At 39.2% G+C, this 27,410-nt stretch overlaps 1 protein-coding gene across 5 annotated transcripts in view; it reads left to right on the top strand.

Annotated features, from left to right (window-relative positions):
• LOC309717931 (RNA-binding motif, single-stranded-interacting protein 3-like) overlaps positions 1 to 27,410 on the top strand; it is a 162,899-nt gene that overhangs the window by 96,946 nt on the left and 38,543 nt on the right. For all 5 annotated transcript variants that reach the window (XM_082552863.1, XM_082552862.1, XM_082552864.1 and 2 more), the window contains one exon: positions 3,950 to 4,041. In XM_082552863.1, coding sequence (XP_082408989.1) covers positions 3,950 to 4,041 — 92 coding nt within the window. The remainder of the gene's footprint in view (positions 1 to 3,949; positions 4,042 to 27,410) is intronic.

Genomic DNA, 27,410 nt, shown 5'->3' with positions numbered 1-27,410 from the left:
AGCCTCTCGGCTGATCAGTAAGTCACTGTAAACAGAACGGCTTCAAGGAGTGACTGTTGGTTACATTACAGATCAGTCTGGTATTTGAATGCTGTAAATATGATTACACCCAAGTTGCTTTCTTTTAACTCTGTTTAATGTTACTACCATAACTTTACTTAATATACTAGTTCATAATACATAGATTATATATAAAACATAATATATAGGTTAAGAAATCAAATGTAAATCATCATATTAATGCAAGAAACAGGAATTAGATGTAATCATTAACACCAGCTTAATTGGCACTAAAAACAATTTTTCTTATGTATAATAACTTATTCTTTTTTCTCAGTTTTTCACAGGGTTTGCTGCAATGATTCTGTAAATTATGTGACACAAATAGTAACATTTTTTTAAATATATTATCGCAGATGGGTCCAAAAGGCTTTTAAGACCACACTTTACTAATAGTGGGTTTTTATATAGATCTGGTATACTGTGGAGCTACCTGCTGCTGTGATAATAGACAAACCTAATGAATTTCATTTTAAATTATTACACAAATGAGATTTTTTTTTAAAAGATCTCGATAACTGCGCTACAATAAATGAATTCAATTTGAAGGAGTCGTGTTTCCATGATTTTATCAGGCCTCGATATGCGTGAGTGTTCAGGCAGGTGTTTGTCTTTCTGGACACATTTTGTCAGCACAAAAGCATCACAGTCATGGACGTGCGGTTAACGTCACAGTGAAGGCTTAAAGTAAAGATGTTGTATAATAACTCACTGGTGTTCAGATCTAAGTTAATCAGAAAACTAGTGAGTGAAATCATTTTACACACAGCTCTGATTTACAAATGTTGTCATTTCTGCCCATTGAAGCTCCAGTTATATCAACACAGCTGTGCTATGCTGATGACGCTGAAGATGTGCTGTCGAACAAAGGGTCTCAGATTTGGATTAGTGGTGACTGACTTAACCAGTTTCACATCTGCTTTGGGTTTCCTCCCCCCACTAATTAAATGGACACTCCAAAATTAAGCAGCACCCATTATAGTTAGTGTGAGAACTGATATGGAACTTTTCAACATTCCCTGGAATAAAATGAAAGCATCCCTAATGCACAGCTGACAAATACTGTGTGCGCAATCTCAATTAGTGGAACTGTTTCAGAGTGGCACTAATTAAATAAATATAGATTTAAAAAGCAGTCAGTACTGCTGTAGGTAGCGTGGATATTTGCATGCTTGCATATATTGTGTATCCATCTGTGTTTGCCACAGAGGCTAATGTGTGCACATCACGTGTGTGTTCCACAGGAAGAACTTGAATGTGTGTTTGTGTAACCCTATTTAGGCTAAATTATGAGTTTCTCATTAGCAACAGTATAAATATTTGTGTGTGCAGTGCAGATCTTGCTGTGAAAGCAGCTTGCTGCCTTTGAACAATAAAATATCATCTGCTTATCAGCAAAATGGAGCGCATTTCCAAACCCTGGAACAGACAGACAGACAACAACAGATGTTAGGGATGAGGCGTATGCGTGTTTCCAGCGTTCTTATCATGTTTACACTTAGGATTGTGGTAAGTGAGGCTTTTGACATGTGGATCATTTAACTGTGTTAACATGCAGCCCACTCCATACCACAGCTGGAATTTCAAGGCTTTTGTGCTTTTTTTTTTTTTTCCCCCCCCCCCCCCCCCCTTTTTCCCCTCTTCATGCATGTTTCATACAGATATACAGTCAAAATCACTCACACAAGCATTTTACAGTTTTCTTCACATATGCCTCACGCAATTGCATCCAAGCTGTCTGACACACTGCAGACAGAAGTCTTTCTTTCCTTTTCCATTTTTTTTTTTTTTGACATCTCACTTAACTCGGCCCCATACCCAGTAAAAGAAAATTAGATTATTTTGTGTGCTCCTTCATTAGTCAATCTAGATTCACAGAGCTTCAAATTAAATGGATATCATTGTACATTTTACTTTTAACTTATTAATTTGACTTGAGCAAAGGTAACTTCAGCTGTTGCAAATGCTGCAGTAATTGTATGTTGCATGAGTTTTTGTCTTTTATATATACTGCAGAGACATTCAACACTGATCATTACTTAAGAATATATGTATGTATCTCTAGTGTTTTGTTTGAGAAGTCAGATACAATATAATGGAAGTAATTAGAAATACCAGCTTTTTTTAAAGATAATTCTGATTTCTGAATCATGGGGTTACTTAACCTTTTCTTATTTCTTATTCTATTCTTTCTTTCTTATTCTATATGTTAAATTTGACCTTTTAAATACAGTTTTTCTTTTTTGTTTTTTTGCATATTCAAATTTCCTTTCTGAGAAATGTAACTGACAGCATACACATACAATACACTTTTCTTCAATGTAGAATTTTACTTTCATTATAAAAAATTATTAAACCTGACAATTTCTCCCAAACTGCAGTAAGTTACAGGATCCTCTCTCAACTGAAAATGTAGTAACTGTACACCCAATGTTGCTTGGCATATTTTAGCTTATCAAACAAAAACAGATGCAACAGATTTTATATAACATAACAAATGTCAGTTATTTGCTGGACAGTAGCTTTTTGGTTGATTTTTCATTTATAACCTGTGATCTATAATCTACTTCATAGTCAGTAACAACCCTTGTTGCACATTGTTTTTGATTTCTTTTCTGTGAGTTTCAATATTGACTTTTAGGGGCAGGGGAAAATCTATTAATTATCAAGCTATTTTGCATGGCAATACAGTGTAAATACCAGGAGACAAATAAATTTCTGTTAAATATGAATTTCTGTCTACATAGACAACAACAGATATGCGATTCTCATTCTCAGTTTATCACAGGTAATTGATATATTATCAGAAACCCATTGCATTTTTTTTGCCAACTTGACCCCATTCAATTACAGACTGATATCAGACCCATAGCAGACTGTCTGTCTTATGGCAACGTATAAGGCGTGCTTTTAAAACAGTGTTGGTTCAGTGCTTGACAATCTAAAATGAGACAAACTGAAATGAGATCTTTATCTTCTTGGATAAAACAGATACTAACAAAGTTAAACTTTGGGGCACTGTGATAAACGTATGATACTATAATACTCAGCATATCAAGAACTGTTAAAAATCACAATAACATTGGATTGTGAGTGAAGTATTGCAGTAAGGTATTGTGAGATGCCCGGTGCTTCCCTCCTTTGAGGTGGATCAGCTAAACCTAAGTGACACTGGGTCATATAACAGGACAGTGGCAAATGTACAACAGAATGACTGAAAAAGAAAAGAGCCGAGGTGATGCAATGGCCTAGTCAAAGTCCAGACCTCAGCCTGGTTGAAATGCTGTGGCAGGACCTTAAAACAGTTGTGGACCACAGTGAAATGAAAGACACTGTAAAGAACACCGGACCAAAATTCCTCCACAGAGATGTGAGAGACTGATGGTGATATAGAAACTGTTTGCTTCAAATTGTTGCTGTGAAAGGTACTGAAGAACTTGGTTTTTCACAGACCTGCACAGAGCGCTGTTGAAGTTTTCTTTTTCACATAACTAATCTACAGAGACTGTACAGTGAGCAGCTTTTAGTAGTGTATTTCAGTGCTGTGTTGCACTGAAATACACTAAAAATCATTACAAAAACATGGATCATAAACATGGTATAGTTATTGTTGTATCACCAGTTTTCTTCTGTGCAAAAATGCATTCAAAGGGAGAACTAGCAGCTTTCATTAAATACGTGACCTGACTATATTTCGACATATTTATTGCATTAATGCACTGAAAACACAGCCTCAGTTCTGTGATAGAAATCAGTAGTGAGCTTCCTCAGCACTATTCAGAACTTTACCCATTCCTGATTATTTTTTAATCATTTTTTTCTTTCCTCCTTACCATCCTCCATCTTCCTGACACTTTCTGCATCTGTGTTACTTCTGTTGTGTGTACAGGGTATGGTTTTGTGGACTTCGACAGCCCTGCAGCAGCTCAGAAGGCTGTGGCCTCGCTCAAAGCCAGCGGAGTCCAGGCACAGATGGCAAAGGTAAGCTCCGTCACACGCTCCAGTCTGTGGTCTGATTAACTTGGTGTTGATGAGGTGGTGTTGTAACTCCTGAAGAAAACGGATTATAATAGATGGTGAGATTACTTTTTTAATAGCTTGCGATGACATAAATGAGATGATCAAAACTTTTGCCGTGACCGCTTGGTTTACACGCGAGTAATACTTTTGGGTTGACTCGAGACTGACAGGTGCAGGTTTGCTTGAGTCGGTTTGAGATTACTGATCGAATTAGTCCTGGAGTTAATTTTTTCATGGCAAGCGAACAAAATGACGCAGATTAAGGCTTGACTCCCTTCCTACATTCCCACAATCTTTCTTTGCTTTTTGGTCTTATGTGGCCCTTTAGTAATGCTCTGTTTTATTTTCAAAAACGTGTGTGAAAGACAGATGAGATTAGAGAAAGTGGGTGTTTGTTAAATTTATATCCTTATGTTAGTATATCTTATAAGACTGCATAGTAGCAGGGAACACGCCTATCTTTCTTTTCTCTTAAGGAAAGCATGCAGGTTAATCTGCAGTGTGCGCATGTGTGCATGTTAGAGGACAACAATGCTGTGACGAAACTTGGACCTAACCAGCACAATCACATTATCCTGCCTGAGAGAAAGACAGAGAGACAGTGAATAGCCTGTCTTGTTTTCAGATTCATTAAAGCTGTATTGCTGCATACTTCCTTTTCTAAATGAGAGAGGAGTGCAATTAAAAATAGGCCAGTCTTCAGGCACCAAGAGCATCCCATTGAATTAAACAGCAGCAAGCCTTTGAGCCACCTTTGCCTTGCTCTTCTATTAAACCTCTTTTCATTAGACTTCCATCTCTTATTTTGTTCGTAACGGCTTAGGGGTGGTGGGTGGGGGGGTATTGGGATAGGGAGGAGCAGGGTTGATGTGTTTAGCTGTTATAGAGGGGAGAACCCTCGACTCCTTGGAGATTGAGTTCTCTGGAGGGTTGGAACGGAGGGCAAAGAGTCCATTTCAAATGAAATTACAGACTTCTTCCAGTTTCATGAACTAATTATGCAGAAGAGCTGCTGACGTCCCACATAACTTTCCCAGATCAGTGAGCAGTAAATAAATCTTACAGTCTTAAAACACTGATGGAGGATGTTCCATCTCAAGCCTAACCTTGAACATTTTGTAAGTTGAGCAACTTTTTTTTTTAAATTAGAGAGACTGACAATTGAAAACTTATAGCAGTACAATGAGATTTTGTGTAGGCTAGCTGAGACGGTAAGCTTTGATGTTGCGTCTAATCTGCAAGATAGTTGAGTCTTTCAAACAAAGTGAAGGGTGGAGAGAGAGAGAGAGAGAGATGATCAGCTTGTTTTAAAGAGGGATGAAACATCTAAGACAAATATTACCTATTTTGGGGTTTCGGGATGTTTGGATAGCGTGACTACTGAGCCAGTGCTGGCCTTAAATGTCATAGCATCCAATCTGCAAAGATAAATCTAGCCAAGCATGCCATATGCATATTACGTTTAAATATCTGAAAACATATTCTGTGTTGAAAGCAATTGTTCAGATAAAGGCAGGCTTATAATCCCATATTGAGAACATAAATGGTGTGGGATATTTCATGATGCTCCCTGAAGCTCTTTACGTACATTTTTCCTACTTGTATCAAAGTCTCATAGTGTTGATCTATGCAGCCTATACAGTATAAAAATTATATCTCACAACTTTATATTCTTATTTTATAGTTACTCCCAGCTACCAGGAAGCACAGAGGCTTACTATATTCTGATACAGTAAAAAGCATGAGATCTACTGCCTTTTAAAACTGATTGGAAGAGACTTGAACATAGTAACTGGGGATAGAATAGGTTTTGAGAGGAAGTACTATATCATTGACCTTGTTTGGAAGGATGAATAAAAAAAAAATGAATCTGTAGAGACAAGAAGAGCATGGAAATTGCTTATCTGTGGATCTGGTTCTTAAAATATCTTTTCTCTTTTCCTTTCTTTATATTAAAAAAAAGGAAAAGGCAAACATGATTGTGAATCTACAGATCCCAGGATCTAGGTTTTGCTTAACTTCCTCTGCAACGGTATAAATAGTTAAAAGTTGTGTTGTATAAAAAAACCACTTTTAAGAGCCATTGTTGGACAAATAAATCTACACGGGAGACGAGATGATATGTCATAGATGTAAGCATTTGTGCCTACAGGAGCTCAGAAGAGAAATGGACTACACCACATAATGCTTATAGCCATCCCTAGTGTTATCTGCGTGTTTGTTTAAATGCCGAACCAGCAGTTTGGTCAGTCAAGACAACGAATCAGAAATGTCAGACAGGTTTATACACATGACAGATGACAGAAACGAATGAATGGGCAGCAGGAAAACCAAACACGGGAACCATCATGCTGCATGTCAGATAATTTAAGAGATGTAGGGGGCTTGTGCTGAGAGGTTGCATTTAGGGCAAGACGCTGGAAATAGCTTAAAATAGAGCTGGAAGCAGCAGTATATGTCACAGTGTAAGCAGTCTGTGTTAGCCATGATTACAGTAACTTCCTGACATCACTCATGAATTAATTAGAGCACAGTTGAAGCAAGATTAGACTGCTAGTGTGTATATAACTGGATTTACTGCGAGAAACCTTTATCCATTAAACCCTGCAGCTTGCACTGACATCTTCTTTTGTAGCAGGTGCATGTTTTGGTTGTGAAATAAATGAGACGAGAAGAAAACACAGCAAGCCAAGATAAGAGAAGAGACAAGAAACTGTGTGTATGTGCGTGTGTCCTATACTCACTTCCTCAGTCTTCTTGGTAATTACTGTTGACCTGAAAGATGATTACTTCTACAGCTGTACTCCCTCACGCTCTCGCCAGCTCACTCACAGTTAGTTTTTCTGTCTCCCAGCCTCATTCTTGCTTTCTTTTTGTAAGAGTATCTGTAGGTTGAATCCCCCTAACATTATTACACAGAGTACAGCGAATGATTTAAATTCTAGCTCTGATTTTTAACCAATATGTGAATCGGTGCTTCTCTGCATTTTATGCACTACAAAATGTTTTGTGAAAAGCATGTGTAGCCCTGTAAGAACATTCAGCAATGTGAAAGTATTGAATATTAACATTCATATCAGGGCATTATTTTATTTTGCAAACACAAAATCACCTAAGCCCGTGTGTGTGTGTGTGCGCGTGTGTGTGCGCGTGTGTGTGCGCGTGTGTGTGCGCGTGTGTGTGTGCGTGTGTGTGTGTGTGTGTGTGTGTGGGTGGGTGGGTATATAATAACAGTTACACAGGGCCAAGGTCACTATGCTAATTAGAGAGATGGTACTACTGGCAGTGACACTTCACACCTCCCTCCCTTATTCTCTCCCTTCTTTCTTCTCCCCTCCACTTTGTCCTTGGCACCTCCTGTCTTTGTATTCACTTCTCTCTCTCTCTTTTTTAACCCCCAATCCCACCATTTAATCCTATTTTAGGGGTTGGTTTAGTTGCTCCCCCCACACACACACACACACACACACACACACACACACACACACACACACACACACACACCCTCCCCATTTCCTCTGTTGTACATTCCCCCCAAACCGTGTGTGTATGTGTGCAGCAGGTGCTGCAATGCCTCCTCCAGAGTCGTTAGTTACAGGGTTGAGAAAGGACAGTGTGTGAAGGGTAGAAAGAAAACGGGCACTCGTAAAGTTAACGACACTGGTTGACTGTCATTTATCTGCCTCTTTTTTTTTTCTTTTTCTTTCTTTCTTTTCTTTCTTTCTTTCATTCTTTCTTACCTTTCTTCCTTCGCTCCCCCGGACTTTATTTACTGATATAAACGGTGTGTGCAAGCTTTCTTGCATGTGTACTGCTTTTATGTGGCTGTCTGAGTGTGTCTGACAGCTGAGGTTAGTGATGGGAAGAGGTGGCCAGCAGGACCAACTGAGACATAAAATAAAGATGAACCAGACAAAAACACATACACAGGAAGACAAGAGCATTTCTTTTTCCCCCCACTCTGCTTCCTGCTTGTCTATCACTCTGTTACCTGTTTGTTTCTAACCTGTTTGTTTTTTTTCCTCTTCTTTTTTTTCTTTCAGCCATTTGTTTGAGTGTATTTTTTATTTTGTCAGCCAGATATACAGTAATACACCTGAATACTTTCACCAGCCAGCACATATAATGTAAATGTTGGTGTTATTCTGCTTTGTAAAGAGCAGCCTGTGACTGAAAAGCCGAGTTTTAAATTGAAAACCCTGGGCTAGGTGATAATGGTAATGTTCCTTTCTTCTGTTGTAAAATCTGAAGTGACCCATCTCTTTAGAGGACTCTTCTGTTTATAAACTATGTAGATTATTTTTGAATACACAGCTATGACAAAGAAGGTTGTCTCTGTGCAGTTAAACAAAATGTATTTGGATTCTCTATTTGTGTTCAGAGATATCAACTATAATATTTCTATATTCTTTAAAAAAAAACATGCCATCAACTTGCATTGCAAGTTGCTCAGATCTGAGTGGTTAAGGATGTTATAAAGCTGAATTTACTGTCTTTTTGTTAGACCTGACAGCCCCTAGCCAAACAATAGCAGGAAGAGGACATTCAGGAGGAGGACAGAAAGGAAAATAGGAATGGGAGGGATCCTAGTGAGTGAAACCCAATCGAATTAAATGTAATCTGGCCTGAATGTGCACAACCATCAGCTGCTTTCCAATCATATTAACCCTGCATTACCATCCCTTGGCTTTGTGTGTGCGCGTGTATGTGCATGTGTCTTTTTATGTTAGTGTGCGTAGAGGGTGATGGGAGAGAGATGTAGGAGTTAAGTGGATAAGTGAGAAAACAAAAGAAAGAGATGGACTGGATGGGGGAGAGAGCGTGAGAGGCAGGGAGACTGAGAGGAAAATGAAGATGAATATAGGTGTTTGGGTGATTAATGCGCCGCTGTTGCATTGCTAATGAAAAAATATTTCTCATCATTACAGTAATCATGATAATTCCTAGTGACACACAACAGTTTCTTCATTTTACTGCTTTACTAAGTTGTGTATTATGCCATCAAAAAAGATTACTTACACAACAGTAAATGTTAGAGTACTGAAAACAGAACTGAAGTCTTTTAGTATATGAGCATAAAGAGTACACGAGAACACGTATACTGTTTTTGGTAGAGACCTTTATAAATCTGTATAATGTCAACGTTCTAGTTGAATAACAAAAATGGTAAACATTGAAGATGTTAATAAAAGATAAGTGACTCATTATCCGTTTGTGACATTTTTTTTCTCCCTCCTCAGTGTACAGTACCGCTAAAGGATAGATTGCAAGAACCTGAGGTTATTGAGCTTATGCAATATGCAGCCGCGAAGAGCATTCTTTCGAAAGGCCCTGGCTCATAAATGCTTCATTAACAAAAGTAATATCAGTAAAATGCTTGCCTTTTTTGAGATGGCAGAGCAGGCAATAAAAACAGAGGATACTTTTTTCTTTTGTGGCAAACTTGTTGCTGCTTACACCAAATGCTGCGGCTTAGATAATGCAAATGCTGTCATGGGTTGTTCTGTACTGAGTCCTCCATAGGTCTTTTGATGAGACAACTGAAGAGGGTGTGTGTGTGTGTGTGTGTGTGTGTGTGTACACATATGTATGTATAGATCAAAGTCCCTGGTTGTTAACTTAAGTTATTAGCTTCATAACTTAATTTGCTATATGTTTTGTAGTCTCTGTGGGCAGCAGTAGTAGTTTTTCCCAGACATCTTACCTTCCTCACAGCAGATGGAGCCACATTTTTGATGTGGCTCCATACAACACATGCTCTTCCTGACACAACCTTCTTAGGGATTTGTTTCCTCCTATTCTCAAACTTGGGATCTATCGCCTGTTGTGTAAATGTACAAACCGCTGCACTATGAAGCTGGTGTAATGGCCAAGAAAAAGAATAGCAAGGTGCTTGTGACTGGGATAAATTGTTGGTTGGCCACTGATTGCACTGATTTATTTTCACATTTGGTGACCAATTGCAAGTATTTGTGGACCAAAGCGATTCCACAGGTGGGAGGCCACTTGTCTCTAAACAAGCACTATCTGACTCTGATGATTTGCAAATAATTGCCCTCTGATTTATAAACGCAGCCAGTACATTGTAGTAAATCTGAGTCACTTTGAAAGAGAACTAAAATAGAGCGAGAGCGTCATGGAAATGGAATCAAGCTAACAATCATGTTTGCTAACATCAGTACAGGTTGGGGATGAATTTGAAGTTTGTCATGTTTAAGAAGACAGTCAGTAAAGGATGGATTCCCAAGCAAATGCACGATTTGTTTGGTGGTGAATGAAAGCATTACATCTTCATAGCCTCATATTTCAGCAATGGAAGGCAATCAGCTACAGCAATAACATGTGAAATTATATTATTTTAGAGGAATTGCATAATACATTTCAAGCAATTTTCAGTCATTTTGTTAGAGTAAGATGCTTTTCAACTACTGAATGGCTCATTAAGAAAAACCCTTCAGATTTGGTTTCACCCCAGCATTACCCGCGAGAGAACGGAAAACAAAGACGAATGAGGGAAGTACTGCCATGAACAGAGGAGGGATGGAGTAGGCAGCTAGAGAGTGGGGGTGGTGCTTGGTTTGATGGAGCTGGGTTGAGAACAGCTCTATAAGGACAGAGATAACTGGAAAACACTATAAAATGCCTATCCTCACATTTTCTCCCTCTGTGGAATTAGCCTTTGAGTGGGCTGCTGGAGCGAGGGAGGGTGCGTGCGGTGATTGATGGAGGGAGGGAGTGGGAAGCCCAAACTGTAGCAAGGGAGGGTGGAGAGAGATGGAGTATATGTGGAGTGGGCAGCCTGAACTATGAGAGGGAGGAAGTATAAGAAGGAAATAAAAGGCTAGCAGAAAAGGAGGGTGTGAGGAAGAAAATGGTGGCGCTGCATTTACAATCTTTTTTTCCCCACACACTCAGTGGAATACATATGAGTGAAGTATATTAATGGCAGTGAGAGAGGCTGTGTGAAAGGTCCCTTTTTATGGGGACACTATTGCTTCTATTTTTTGATTGGCTGTTCGGTCCTCACATCTCTCATTGTTATTGGTGGCCAGGCACGTTCGTTGTTTGTCATTGGGCAGACAGCATAGTCGGCTAGGTTCGCAATCCGATGGCATAATTCAGCCATCGATCAAACTTTGTGGACAGCAGTAGCCAAACTGCTCCTCCAGACAGAGACAGAGCCTTTAGAGTGGAATATCACAAATCAAATGCTGTAACCTTTTAGTACGTCTGAGTCTGTACATGCCCACTGAAAACCAATGAAGCCTTTTCCTCTCGCTCTGCCATGCAGTCTGACTATTTTTTAAGTATTTATTCATTTCAATTACATATCTCCATTCTGCCTCTTCATTTAGAAAAATCTCTTCACTGAAATCCTTGAAGTCATTTGTGCTTGTTGATTTAGAGGGTGGTGCACAGAGTTGTGGTGATTATTGAGTTGGACACCTGCAATGCTTACCAGTTGCTGTTACCTGGATGCCTGGTGGCGATATCTTTGAGACTGATTACAGCTGATAATGACCACTCAGTGGGACGATAACATTTGAGTTGGGTGTCCTTGTAACATTTACTCAGATGAAGGATTTGTGGTTTCAGAGAAAATAATGGCACTTGTATGCTAGAGATGTATTGTGTTAATTACCTCAGCTCTTGGTCCTGTTGTATTTTTCTAATGATTATTTAAAATGTGCAATTTCACACATGGAGGGTTTAGATATGTTATAGCTACTCCACCACATTTGTAATACAAGGTTCCAATTAAACTATACATAATAAATTGCAGTGAATTGTATGGCGCTAGTTGTAGTGTGAGTGGGGTTGTTAGCAACAATTATATAACAAGTACCTAAAGAAATCTTAATCTTTCTGTTGACAGTGTTATAAATACGTATGATTTATGACCTACACTTAATTTGAAAGGGTTTTCCAAATATATGCTAGTATCTCTTTTCAAGCCATTGGTTAGGACAGTTGAGAAAAACAACATGTTTGAAAGTGAGATGAAAGTTGTGTATTAAACAACACTACAGTGAAAATTGGCTAAATATAATAATAATGAATGCACTTGTAATTCTGTGTGTATTTATAGAAATAAAAAATGATCTATATGTATGTATATATGGAAACGTGTGTGTGTGTGTGGGGTGGGGGGTAGTCCATCGTAGTCAACATTTATTATTTTGCAGTCTGTTTCGCTCCTGTTGCATAAACTGTTCTTCGTCTGCATCATCTGTCTCTCGTTGCATATCCTTCAGGCAAACTTTAGCTGTTTAACATCTTCTCCAATTTTGACTGGAGCAAAAACATTGATAAAGAGTATTGCCCACTTAGCAGAATGATTGCTTGGAGTTTTGTAGAATTATCCTTGTGTCCCTGACACAAGTTTTCTTAAATCCCTTCCATTGCAATAGGTCATTCCATGATTATCTATTTCTTCTTTTCGCCATGTGAGGATGCACTAATGTTCTTATTATTATTCAAGTAAAAACTCAAGTTCCACTTAAGCTTAATAGTTAAGCTGTTTTGTGTAACGGAATCAGACTGCAGATTGTGTACTGATGCAGTGAAGCAACCCCAAACAGCATAACATTTCCGCCGCCATACTTCACAGCCGGTTTGACATTCTTGTACTGAAAAGTTCTTTGATCTGCACTCTGCGAGTTACTTGCAGTTTAGTGTGACCAAATGTTTCTGTTCTTGTAGACTTCTTTAGGCATCAAACAGTCTGTTCCAGAGAAGAGTGGGGCGGTGGAGGGTCACTTGCCAGACTCAAAGCTAGACAGAGCTTATTTTTGAAGGCCTTAGAGAGCTCTTTAGATCTTGGTGTAGTGATACCACATACCTCTATAGCAATGAAAACAACAGAATCAAGATGTCACAAGTTTTAATTATCCAGGGTCTATTTGTGTGGGGAGACCCAAACAGACATGGAGAAGATCTGTCGAGAGCGAAGTGAAGGCCGCCGGAATGACGTGGACCCAGCTGAAGAGAACGGCCCAGAACAGTCCGTTGCCGTGGTGTTGTTGCGGCCCTATGCTCCACCAGGAGTCTACAGGAAAATTGATTGATTGAGGGTCTATTTGTAACTCCTTAAGGAGGTTTGTATTTTTATGGCAAAATCCTCATAATTTGAGATCTGATTTATAGATTTTGTATTACAAAAATGTGCATCTCTTTTTAAAACCATATTTTTATACATACTTTAGGCTAACTTTTTTTTCTAATATTTTTGTATGAAGGACTTTGATATTTATCTTGATGAGGTCCTATAGAAACAAAATTGTACTTATTTTACTTACTGAAAGTATATGAGCCTTGTCATCTGTTTGATTGTATCTCTAGTTTATTGAAAAAGTTAGCAATTTAACATGGGATGTCCCCCAGGTTTCATTTCAAGATCTTTTTCTAGATACACACCAAATGCTTCAGATTTATATTGGATGCAAATATAAACAAAATGCAAATAGATTGTAGAGGTGGAACTTCAGTACAGACAAAATGATATATTAAATGTCAATGAATTTGTTTATATTAAAGCTGATATAATCAGTTCTGTAAATGTGCCAAGTTGAGTTAATGCTTGCTAAGGACATAAATAATGTTGCTCAGTATAAAAGAACCGTATGACCAGACTCCATCGTTATGACCTTTGGCTGGCTTAATTTGAGGGTGCAACTAAAAATGAAAATGACTGATAATGTCAAGAACTTTGAGAATCCTAATGACAGCCACTGGCTGTCCTTTTTCAGGAACGTTCACATTCTGACTAGAGAAAGGAAATTGGACATTAGCAACCAAAGTTCAGCATGAGGGTAAAAATTCCTGGCTCATCCTATGAATGTTAAATATAAGGGTGGTTGGCTCTCTGCTGCTATGCATACTATTATAATAAATCATATGTAATTGCTTCTGGTTTTTCCTTTGTGTGTGTGTGTGTGTGTGTGTGGAGTGTGAGTGTTGGTAGTGGGGTTATTATTAATTATTTCACTGCTTATTCCTGGTTATCAGATCCTATACATGCACAATTTGGGGTAATGCCCCTGAAATAGAAGACAGGCCAGGTTGTTGCGGCTGCTCCTAATGACGCAGCTTTAACAAGGTTCTGTCTCAGGAGGACACTAAACCTGCTCAGTTTGGACTGGGAGGGTTTAAGAACCCTTGTTAAGGCATAATGGCTTTGTAAGAGGGGAGGATGTGGTCTGTACATGTAAAATGAATAGATGAGTATGAGCCTGCCATCATGAGGTGTCCTTGGTAGAGGATATGATGGTAATTAGACTGCTGTTTTCTCAATGGTGTTCCTGTGATGAGACTATTTAAACTCTTGGTGCTGCGTGTGTAGGTGTGTAGTTCGGCAAGGGTGGGATGCGCGTATGTGTCTTCGCTTGAGTGTGTGTGAATGTGCGTATGTGTGACTGCCCTTTAGTGTTTGCTGACTCAGGCTGGTTTTCCCTTTCTAAAAGTAAATAACCTTGGCCCAACAAGCTGTCAGCTGGCCCCACTGTGCCCTCGTCCCGACATCAAAAGATGGCGAGAAAATCTCTACTCTCTCATCTTAGCTCCTCAGCAACACACACTGAAAACGCATCTTCACAACGACCACATACTGCAAATGAAGTTGCATCTTCAAAAGCCCATCTCCTGATGCAAAACGGCTGCAGCTGAAATTCTTTTTTGTGCTTCCATGTTACATTGATTCCATTAAATGTCTCTACATGTGCTTTCTGTGTCTGTAACACAGACACTCTGCAGCCAGAGCCCTTGGTTCAAACTCTCACTCTTGAAGTTGAGAAAGAGGATCATTTGCTGTACTATGTTTTTCTCAGCGTGTAACATCTATGGCATTTGTTGCTTTTCACAACAAAGCATAACAACTGAAAATGAAAAGGCAACATCTCAGTGAGAGAATCCCAATATTTAGTTTTGAAATGTGCTGTGTGACAGTGGTTTCTGTGTAGCCCAAATCAACAGAGCTGGGCCAAAAGAAAAATTTAAGAAGGGGATCAAGTTGGCAGTATTACAGATGTAAATAAAGTCAGTCACAGATTTGTTTTTATGTTTTGTCACTTGTAAGATTATAGTGCTGATTATGTTTCTGGTATTGCAGGTACACCAGTCCTTTCTATTAAAAAGAAACGGTTCGAATCATGTGCTTTAAAAAACAATATGGGGAAAAAACAATTCATGGTACCCAGTGTTTGTTCAGTTATTTTTACTTCATCAAAACAACCCAACAGCAGTGTGATTGTTGATTTATACTCCCTGTGGTGCAGAAAACTTTGGGGGGGGGGAAACAACACGTCACATTTTGGGGGGTTAATGGACACTGCTGTGTCTCTGGCCCTCTGTTTATTATTGTCACTTTGGCTTATTTCGTTACTCATTGGATTTCTCACTCCTCCTTGTTTTTCCTACACCTTTTCCCTCTCGTTTTGCTCCTCTGTCTCATTTTTTCTATCTTCCTGTCTCTCTCCCAAGCCAAACAGAGGTTAATCCCTCTGGTTTCAAATAGAGATAACCATGGCAACAGGCCACAGCTTTTGAGCTTTGGGTCTGTAGAACAAAGGCATTGATCAGGATGAAATAGTGTCATGTGAAAGCACAAAACACACAACTGGCAGATGTGTACACATGTTTGTGTGTTTGTATTGGGGCAAAAAAAAAAAAAATCCTCTAGTGGCTGCTCAGTCACTCGTGTAGACTGTGTGAAAATGAAATATGCATTTGGTGTCTAAGTGTATTTCTGTTTTTAAAAAGTTGATAGACATGCTGAGAATTAAAGATAAGGTCAGAAGTATGCATTTTAGCTTAACATGTGTTTGGCACTGAAGAGCTAAGCTAACTTAAACTGCACAGAGTCCTTGAGAAAATGAAACCCCAGAACTCCATTAGAGCTGCTCAGTGGCCTCTTAAGGAAAAATGATCTGTGCAGGAAAGTAGGTGTGAATGTTTAAGAGTGAAATGATGGAAGTGCAACTATTAGATTAGATGCTAGTGCTTTGACCCAAATAACACTTTTCATTCAGGCCACTCTGATTGAATCACAGTTAGGAAAAATAAATATTCAAAGTTGTGGAGGAAAGTTGCACTAATGCTGTTTTCCTTTATTTTGATTGCCCTGAGATTAAACTTGCCTTCTTGCAGCACACAGTCATTCTCGCATACTCACGCACATACACATACTTGACCTTGATGGTTGGATTACAGCGAGACTGATGTAGTCAGAAGAGCAGAGTTGATGAAAAAGGTCTTTTATTGAAGTGTAAACCAGTATTTCTCTCCTCTTGAACTTTATAGCCGAGGCCAGCGGAAGGTGTGGGCGGATACAGACGGCTTAACCGTTATACAGCAAATCTACCAGCTCGTCAAAATTTCTGCTCCTTTCATAAAGTACTACAAGTGTTACATACCCTGGTATGACAGCCACATTTTTTTGACTTTTATGGCAATTCAATGAAGTTGAGTACGGTTGTAGCTCTTGCCTTAAAATCCTGCATTTATACTTTTTTCATGCATTTTCTCAAATGTTTTCATGAAGATGAAACGAATTAGATGGTATTTTTCCTGCACCAGTTTTCAAACGGCAGCCTCCTTTACACTTATGTATCTTGGCATTTTTACATGTAACATGAAATAATGGGGGGAACAAATACATCGTTGAATACCTCATCTTCTTTCAGAGTTTGATTCAGAACTCAGAAGCGTTTTAATCACTGCCAAGAGCACAAATCTTCTCTTCACTTGAATTTTTCAGGACCTTTTTTAAAAAAAAGATATTGTAGTTTCCTTTTAATTTGTTTTCTCTCTGGCTGTGGCTCTTCACTTCTTTTTCTAGTGCTTTGTCTGACAAGCTACATACCATTTAAGAAAAGGGGGGGGGGGGGGCAAAGGAAAAAAATGCATTTTAATAAGTTTGTCTGAAAACTTTCTTTATTAATTTTCGCTTTCCTTATCCGAGAAAGTGCTTCCTCAATGATAATCCAGCTATCCAGCAGGCCTTCTGGTTTATTGCATTTGTCTAATGAAATGCTCCAATACAGACAGACAATCAAGGAACAATTCAGTGAAAGAAAGAGATAGAGAGAGAGTGGGGGTGGAAGAGGTAATGTGTGAGTGAATTTAGGAGCTGAACTCCACTTTGTTTTAATCTGTTAAAGTGGTATTAAGAGTAGCAGAGTTACTGTGAAGGATGCAGACCATGTATCCAGGACTGCAGGCTTTGAATCTTTGATTTTCTTTGTAACTTTTCCCTGCATTTTACTGGCACACTGCAGGGTGTTACAAAGCTTAAATACTCCTGTGCAAAGTGCTGACTTTATTTAAAGAAAAAGAATGAAAACTGATGAAAAGTCCAGTAGCTATAATTGGTTATTGTTGCTTGTTAACACAAAACACTTGTTTTGCTCATTAGAGAACGTAGGGGCACAGTTAACAAATCAGCATTGTGTTGTAGTTTAGATATTTGACAATTTCAAGAATGATAATTACTATACTTAATATAAGCACTCAGGATCTGATCCTTCCTAAAAGATTGCCTGAAATAACATCAAAATGAGGAAAAAAGATGATTTAAGTGACTTTGAATTGGCAAAGGTTTACAGAGAATCTTCTGAAAATGAGAAGATATCCAGTGGACATCAGTTCTCTGGGTGAAAATGCCTTGTTGATGCCAGAATGAGATGACCGCTATGAACTGATAAGAATGCAACAGACAATACCTGCAAAGGAGCATCTGCTACAGCAGGAGAAGACCACAGCGTTCTGTTAGCTAATAGGAAAATGAGGCTGCATTTTGAACAACAAAATATTGGAAAACATCGCCCGATCTGATGAGTCTCGATTGCTGCAAGATTTGGATGGTAAGGTCTGAATTTGGCATAAAAAAAGTTGAAAGCGTGGCTCTGTCCTTAAACCACCACCTGGCAGGTGGTATAATAGTTTGGGGGATTGGTTTTGGGGTGGGGGTTGTTTGTTTTTTGGAACAGTTGTTGCTGACCATGTCCATGCCTTTAGTGTACCCATTTCCTGATGGCTGCTTCCAGAAGGATAAGGCTCACAAAGTACAAACCATCTCAAACTAGTTTCTTGAACTTTAATGGGCTCCACAGTCACCAGTAGAGGACCTTTGGCATGCAGTGGAATGGGATATTTGTATCATGGATGTGCAGCTGCTAAATCTGCAGCAGGTGTGATGTTGTGTTAATATGGACCAAAATCTCTGAGGTGTCCAGCTCCTTGTTGCCCCTGTGGCTCAGAGCAGTTCTAAAGGTTAAAGGGGTCCAGCCCAGAACTGGTAACATGTATATTTCACATGCGTTCTGCAGTCACGTGATAGATAATCATTGTCATCTATTTAAAATTTCCTTTTGCTCATCTCTTTTGTTTACCCATCACTTCCTCTCCAGAAGTTCTGCCTTGATCATTTGCAGTCAGTGTGACACCTCTGGGTGTGTGTTTGTCTATGTAGTTGTAATCATTAACAAATCCCTCTGAAGTAGCTTTAAACAGCCCTTCAAATGCTGACCCCAACCCACCACACACACATCGTTCCCCACCCCACATACTCAAAGGTGTTACATGCTCTATGTACCTGCAGAGTGACAGACAAGTCCTCGCCTTGGTTCCAGGTTGTATTAATCATTTAGATTGAGGATTTCCCCCGAGCCCATTCTTTCCTCAGGCAGACAGTATGACATCAGGCTGATGAGGCCTCGGATGACACAGACACATTCGTCAGACATACAAAAGATTTGTTTCAAAATCTCTGTTTTTATGAACATTTAAGTCTTAAAAATATCTTTGTTGTTCTATCTCGTGAGACTTGGAAGACTGTTGTTGTTGTTGTGAAATGTTTTATGTCCTTAACAGCATTTCAGTGTGCCCTATTTCTACTGTAAAAGGTACAAATTCTTGATCCTTTTATTGTATATTGCATTATGTGAGGCGTTCAGAGTACTAGGTGCTGCTCTGTCACAACCGTGGCAGAAAAAAGAAGGTTTAACTCAAGGTTATTTTACTTTAGTTTTGTTTCTCCTTGTTTCTCAGCTCCTTCAAGAAGTTTTTCTTTGTCCAGTCGTTGGTTAGAGGTAAATGGCACAAGTGAAATTAATGGGAAAATATAGCTAGGGAAAATCACTGGAATCATTCGGTTAATATAAAACTGAGGCATAAAGAATGAAGAGGTTTTGTGTAAATTTAACAACGTGATTTTTCTCTGCCAGGCTTTTTACTTGGACTTCCTGAGTAGGAGAAGAAGCATAAACAGTTGGAAGCTAAATGTATTTGCTTCTTACTGACTTTTTGCAAATGCATCCACACGCAATCTCTAAAAGCACATGTCGCCAAAACACCACATAAAACCAAGACTGCAGAGAGACACACACACACAAAGTGGCAGGTGCATGAAAGTAAAATACTGCAGTGTGTGTCTGTGTGCAGTGGTATTAATTATACTGTGGGGACAAATTACACAATCACATTGTGAAGACATGTGTTTGGGGATAAACTCAAAGCTCCATTAGGCAAATCATTACATTTTAAGGTGAAGACTTAAGGTTTAATTTTAGGTTTGAGTTAGGATAAGGACTCGAACGAAGATATTGGTTGTGATTTAGGTTAGAGTCGGTCTTTAGGAAATGAAGTTAATGTAATGTCCTCTGAAGTGATGGAAACCTGACTCTCTCTCTCTGTGTGTGTGTGTGTGTGTGTGTGTGTGTGTGGGCCTGCTTCAGTGATCATCTGTCTGCATTCCAGGTAATTAGACTGGCCAACAGCTGAGTCCCATTAGTGTTGATTACAGCATTCAGTACTACAGAAGAGAAAGAAAGGGAGAACTAAATAGAGAGAAGTGTGTGTACAATGTGCACACAGGGTGGGCTGTGGAGGTGTTTGTGTGTATCATCCTTGTGCTTGGATTTTTGTGTTATAGTACTATCTTCCCATGGCTTATTACCTTGCGTTCTAGCAATCAGCTATAAGGAATTAATGTAACATTTGTTATACATTTTCTTTAAAAACTTCTCAAGGAGGATCCTCAAACTTTTTACCAGTCAGCTAAAAGCATAGTCTTAATCCCAACAGGTATCACTCACCTGTTTCTGCTGGCATCGCATAAGATGAGAAACTTGAGATGAAAAAGATTCAGCGCAGTGCCAGAAAGCAACAACAGCCACATAACCACAGGAAATGACACCACTTCTACTCAGCTGCTAGGAATCAGGCCCACACTCATAAGTTACATTTGTGTGGTCACTTTGAAGAATAAACAGCAACAACAACAAAAAAAGCAATATGACTGATGGAACGTTACATCTGGACCAGCGTTTTGTTTAGTCTATTGATGTTGCCTATCTCATGATTTCTGTTCTTATTTCAAATCACACCCAAGGGAAATTAAATTGCTCAACTTATGAAACCTTTTTGTCTGTATCCAGTCAAGGAAATGTTTACTTAATCCACACAAGGCTTTTCTGTCTGCATGTCCACCTACACTCTTTCTGTCTTCCTCTCCATGTACTTGTGTGTCTCTTTCTCCTCTGTCTGACCCTCCCTGATGGTTTCAGTGTCTCAGGATTGGGTGATTGATTCCAGCTCTGGGCGGCTGGAAGACGAGCAGCCTGCACACTGATGTGCACCAGGAACTGCACTTTGTGACGAATTACTGGCCTTTTAATACACAGTAGAGACAGAGTGAGTAAAACATGAGAAGAGTGGAAGAAGCCATATTGAAATTGCAATGCCAGGACAGGGGAGAAGTCCAAGAAAAGAGGGAAAAGGAAACAAGTAAACATGTAAATTAATGGATAGATGGGTAAACGGATTAATCGCTTTATGTGTAACTGTGAGATCTTTGTGTGTGTGTGTAGCGCCAATTATCTAGAAAGGCATCTCCTAATGCTTGAAATGAGTCATACAGAGTGTGAAGATGCAGTGTTAGAAGCCTGTGGAAGAAAAAAACTGTCCTGTAGTTGAATTAAACATTGAAACATAGTCAGTCTCTCACTTAGTCAAGAGTGATGCCATTTCTTTGAGTCATCAGGGTTTCTTTGCCACTTCACAGCCACTAGAGAGTCACAGAGTGGAAAATAGCTTTTCTACTTCTGAATATATTCTCATATGTCATCACTCGAAAAACCTTGAACTACAGTTTTAATGATCCTGGAATGTTACTGCAATCCTTTAAAAGTTAGCTAAGCTAATTGACCTTTTGTAGCCAATTAACCAGAGCAGAAAACTGGAATTTACAGAGTGCATGGATTTGTCTCGTTTTTATCTTATTTATTTTTGATTGAAAAATGTGTGTTTGGATGTTGAAAGCATGTGCCCCACTCACAGAAAGTTGATTCGGGTCATCTGGGTGCAGCGTTTTCAGTGGGAGAAGTCACTTGGATGAGTGATGAAACGTTTCTCCCTCTGAAAAACGCTTCGCCCAGATGACCAGAATCAACTTTTTGGGATTTTCTTACCTGGATGATTAAATAGGGCATGTGCCCTATTGCATATCAAACCCAATTCCCTCAAAATACTCACACATCCATTAGGAATAAATTGACATGTAGTTGGAATTGCAAAGCAGTTTAATATGTGTGGGTGGCGTATCAAAAGCGTTAGAATTACTACAAAAGATACATCCCATGTATCGCTACAGCTGGGTAAAATTGCATCTTGCATAGACAATTTTTTAATGATCTGTCTGTTACAGACACATAAACACACGTAACTTAGAAGCAGCTGCCATTGCTACGATAATATGTACTGACCAGAGACTAAATGATGATGTAATCAGTATCCAGTGTTGATTTCAGTGAGCTTCCAGTCATGTCGAAGATGTAGAAAAGTGTATATCTCCATGGCTAATGAAACCCTGGGGATTTCAGGGTTTAGGGTTCATAAAGTATTTATGGTATGTTCATTAAGTATTGATTAAGCCGTTAGAGAGCATTTAGACACTCAGACAATCATTATGAAAGATTAGAACTTAAGGAAGAGCAAGATGAAAGAAGTTAGAAATGCAGATGGCGAGAGCTGGCCATGAGAGATGAAGGAAAATGACACAGAAGCAGAGAAAAGTGGAAGGAGGACGGGAAAAGAATGAGAAGGGAGAGGAGGGAAATTTCTGCCCTTTAAATATTAATTAAGCATTCAGATAGTGTTTTAGACTGCAAGGCTACCATTATAGGAGATTAGGTTTTAATCTGAGCAGAGAGGAGCAGCAAATAGCAAGTAGGGGAAAAAAGGAGAGAAAAGGGGGAGGATGAACAGATTGGAGGAGGTTAGAGCATTGGAAGGAGGTGAGTGAAGGAGAAGTAAGAATGGATGGATTAGGTAAAACGGAAGACTCAACACATAATGCTTTCTCAAATCAGCCTGCTTCTGGTTGAAAGTGGTCAGCTGTCTGTTTTCAAAGCGTTTCTGTCTACACTGTTTTTCTTCATCTTTCCTTCCATACATGTTCAATTCCTGCTCATTTCTTTAAGGGTCGTGGGAGGTAATAAAGTGTTAGTTCTGATGTGAAGTGTTGGGATTTCAGATATGAGCTGAATTGCGGAGAAAAGTGATGCTCGAGTACCGTCTCAGCTCATGCAGACTGACACGCAGACTGATCTGGCATTTCTCACAGATATTTAACCGTTGCTTTGCCCTCGCTTTACCCTCCAGCTCCTCAGCAGGTGCCTTTGCCTTGCAGTGTAGGAGCATTAGAGGCATAGACCTGTTATAGTAATGCAGCAATGAGGTTTAATGGGGCTGAAAACACTGGCTGACTAGCTGGCAGGCAGGCTACCCAGTCAGAGAGAGGCACAGTTGGTGTGAAGCAGCTTCCAGCTTGCGACAGATGTTACAACGAGAGAGAGCGAGTGAGACATAGAGAATGACGTGGGGACAGAGGAAGAGAGAAGTGAGTCATTTGCAACATGCAGAGTGAGAGATCACTGTGAAGTAACTTTGTGCAAACAGCAACTTTAAGCAAAGTCAAGTAGAGTTCATTCACGTGTGGGTGCTCCAGAGCACCTTAGCTCATATCCCACTTGCAGTGCAAATGCACAGGTTGTGCAGAAATCTGTTTTGAAAGGAGGTATTGTAGTAAAATTTAAATTGTGACAGTAAAACATTACATTGCCCCCATTGATTTTCATGCTCATCTTCCACGAGATTTCCCCCGATGGAGCCAATAAGAATGATGGAAAGAGAGCCTAAAATTTTTAGGCACGAAAGACATAAATTTAGAAGAATAGTAGTGAGGTTATGACTTCCATCTTGTTTTTTCTGCATTCATTCCCCTTGTTAGAGAAATTACAAACTATATGGAAAATGTGTGCCTAAACAGCTGACCCAGTTTTTTTTTCTGAAATTGGCGAACTGCTGAAAGATACTGTATAAGACACATGATGACCAAACTGACCACAGGGTTAGGAAATTTTCTGGTTTACCATTTAATCTTTTAGTGGTTTGCAAACAGCAGGAGAGGGATTCTGTCAGTGGTACCACAGTAAGAGTAATGCACAGCATAGACTCTGCAGCTTATTTGTTTGAATGACAGAAATTCAGACTTTCAACAGTCTAATTGCTGTGTTTTAGTTTCCTCTGCGATTTCTCTAGTGGTTTCCTGTAACTTGGATGTGCAGCGATAGAGTTTTGCAGCTTTCTCCCTTATTAGCTTTGGAGTGTTTCACTGCTGAATCTTCTCTTGGGTTTTTACAGTTTAGAGAGCCTTAAAACTGGTTGTGCATTGTAACAATTTTTCACATAGCTATATAAATCCACTGGACATGTTATATTAAGGCTTTGGTTGACAAATAATAATAGAGCCTGGCTGATGTAGGATTTTTAAGATCGATGTGATACCGATATTAGATGATTTAAAAATCTGGAAATCTGATATATTAGCCAATTTTTTTTTCCTTTCAGACAAAGGAAACATGACCAGATTTCTCAGTTATGTGTAGTTATTTATTTAATGATTTATGCTCTGCCGAACTCTGATTGGATTAGCTTTGGTTGCATAAATGGCATTCCAAAAGGGAAGTTGCAGAGTGCCTTCTGGTGGACAAACTATGCAACATCAACATAAAATGTTTGAGGATATTTTTTTTTTCATGTCTATTTGATCTTTATTAAATTTTCATCTATTGCCTGTTATAAATGCACACACCAATATTTTGGCTAATAGCTAATATCACCCAACAATATTGGCCTGCCAGTATTATTGGTAGATTATTTCTTCAAAATCAAAGCTCTGTGTTGAAGCAAAAATTGATTTTTCTGTGTTATTTTCATTACTAGTAAACTCACGGTATCGTCAGACACACATGTTTGTTTGTTTGAATCATAATAAAAGATCCTTGAGATCATCTTTGTGTGGCGATAACATTTTTAACCACTTTAAAACTCAGGTGCCCGCATTAACATACTCATTCTTTTTCTTTATAATGGGCATGAAGACATCAACCCCTGTCCTTACTGTGCTTCCAGTGTCTGTGACAAATTACAGGAAAGAAAAATGGAAACTGTGCCACTCCACAGTAAGTGGACCCAGTGGCTCTGTTATGCTATAGAAGGAATTTCTTTGGAATGGTTTGGGAACCGTCCCACCACCATCATCAAGAAAAGGGTGGGGGGAAGGTAGATGCAAATCAATACAAACTTGCTTTAGTGACCACCGTTATCATATGTTTTAGATTTCTTTCATGACTGAAATTGTCTCTTCTAGGATGGGGCTCAAAGGGTCATTGAATGGTTTAATCGGCATGAAAATTATGTGAAAAATATGTGAATTGTATGCCTTCATGGTGACCTTGGTAAAGAAGATTTCTCAGAACAATTCTGTCTCAGAATAGTTTCGTATTTCTCTGCAGTAGACCCAAACCATGCTCACAGCACATCATAGCCACTGGCTCCCCAAGGTTTAGAGATCAGCAGTTTGGGTGTGTGTACATGTGTTTGTGTGTGAATACCTTTGTGTTTATGCAATAAAAGAGCTACCTGATGAGCCTGTCTTTAAATCTAAATGTTTTCTTCATCCACTGAAGTCTTTTCTTTGCATGCACCAGAGATGCTTGGAAAGTGGGAGACCCAAGCTTGGCAGACTGTGACCGAAGCAATCTATGCAATCAGTGACTCAGAATCAGCAGAACGAGTTCAGTGAAGAAGTCTGAAATATTTTACCTTTCTTTCTAACATCTGAATATATCTCTCCATCAGCAAGGGTTTTCCTTTGGCTGAGTGTCCAATGTAAGATGACACAATTGTCTTCCCACACAGAGCCTCTGACTTTGGACATACTCCTTTACATTTGCGTGCATGTTTCTGTGCGCTCCCATTTATAAAAGCAGTGACAGACGAAAGAAGCAACATCAAAGCTGCAGAATTTTACAGCTGTAGTATCTGTCATTGCTTTCAGAGTCATCTCCCTGAAAGAGTTACATCACTGAAATCATCAAAGTCTTGTGCTCGCTTCAGACCTGTGTAAATTGTAGTTTCTCTGCTTTTCAAGACAGACCTTATTAAAATGTTTTCATGATGAGATCACAGTGTTTCAAGTCTGTCTTAAAACTACGGTCAGGTGGCCGTATGGACATAGAAACAGACTTTTTTTGGGCTATATTCATTGGTCTCTTTCAAACAAGGAGGACCCCTTGGTGATAGGGCTGTTCGATATAATGATATATATCGGATGACGATATAAAAACGTCGTTTATCTCCAAAAAGATGATTCTGTTCATCTGGACGTAGCGTTTTGTGGGAGAAACGTTTCGTCACTCATCCAAGTGACTTCTTCAGTCTCAGCTGACAGCAGGTTTCCCCAATCTTATAAACAGTACATTTGCATAATGACTGAAACCAGCCCACTGAGGGAACAATGGGCTGGAAGGTCAGTTCCTTAATCTTAATTATGCAAATTCTCATGACCATTGATCAACAACCACTGACCAAAACCCACTGATCAAAGACCACTGATCAATGGCCATGAATACCATTCACAGATTTGGGGAATGGCTGCAATCACAGCATTATAAGATGGCAAAAGATGTACCCTTAGGTACGTAAATGGCCTCCTTGACTCCACGCTCAAACCAGCTTTCCTCCCTGTCCAAGATGTGTACTTCCTCATCCTTGAAAGAGTGTTCACTGGCCTGGGCTGTGCGATATGACCAAAATCTCATATCCCGATATAAGAATTCTATCGTCCCGATAACGATATAAATCACAAAAATGTAACATTTACTGTAAATTCTGTGAATCTCGGGCAGCTCGACTTGCGTGAAGTGTTTCCGGTTGGCCGTCGCGTACCTGGAGTCGAGTGTTTTAACTGATGCATGAAACGATACATTTTTAGACATAAGTTGTAACACTCTACTGTAGCACCGTACATGATTTTCAGACTGACAGAACTTAAATGTTAAATGGCTGCTTGATTCAGTAGATGGCAATTATTTAGTCAAATAAGAAAAATAAGTAGTAATTATTTTTGCAAAGAGCAATGTTGGTTTTCTTTGCTGTATAATAAAGCTTTATTTGTAATTGGTCTTTATAGGTTATAATCATAGCCATTATTAACTTGCTCTCCAGATTTTTCAGTAATTTGCAGAGGAATGGTCACTTTGAAGACTCTTAGTCAGGTTTGTTGTACACTGTAACACAGAAACAGCACTAATGACTGTTACTAATGATCTTGTCGCGGTCTCCGACAGTGTTTGTCCTGCTTGAGCTGAGTGAAACATTTAGTATAGTTAGTTGCATTATTTCACTACAGATACTAGAACACAACACTTAAGCAAATGCAAAGCTTTGATTTGTACTTTTGTTAAAGCTGGGACTGATGCTTTTCACCTTATGCTTCCCTTATGTACAATGATTAGAAAACACTTCAGTTCAGGTGATATAATTATTGCTCTACAGTGTAAAGCCAGATTACAAAAATCAATTAAACTCCAGGCATGGACATGTTTAGTTTTCTGCTTTTACTTTCTAACTAATTATTTTTGTCAAGCTTGTGTCCTTCAACACAAACATTAACCATAGTCATGACTGCCTATCGTGGATGTGGAGCCTATCCCAGCTATCATAGGTCGAGAAGCAGGGCACACCGCTGGACAGGTCGCAGGGCTAGGGGCTGGTTCCCTGTTTAAATCCAGAATTGAATTTAAAATATTTACTTTCACCTACAAGGCCTGAATGGTCATGCCCCATCCTGTCTCAAAGACCTCCTAGTACCATGTTCACTGTTGGGCCACAGGCCTAATTGTGGTTCTTAGAACTTACCCTAACATTCAGCTATTAGGGTTTGGGAGACAAACTCCATCTTTACTTGATGAACTTGCTGGACTTCTGTT

Source organism: Aulonocara stuartgranti (assembly GCF_965226115.1).
Source record: "Aulonocara stuartgranti genome assembly, chromosome: 11".
Taxonomy (NCBI): Eukaryota; Metazoa; Chordata; class Actinopteri; order Cichliformes; family Cichlidae; genus Aulonocara; species Aulonocara stuartgranti.
This window is presented reverse-complemented; position numbering and strand designations above follow the sequence as displayed.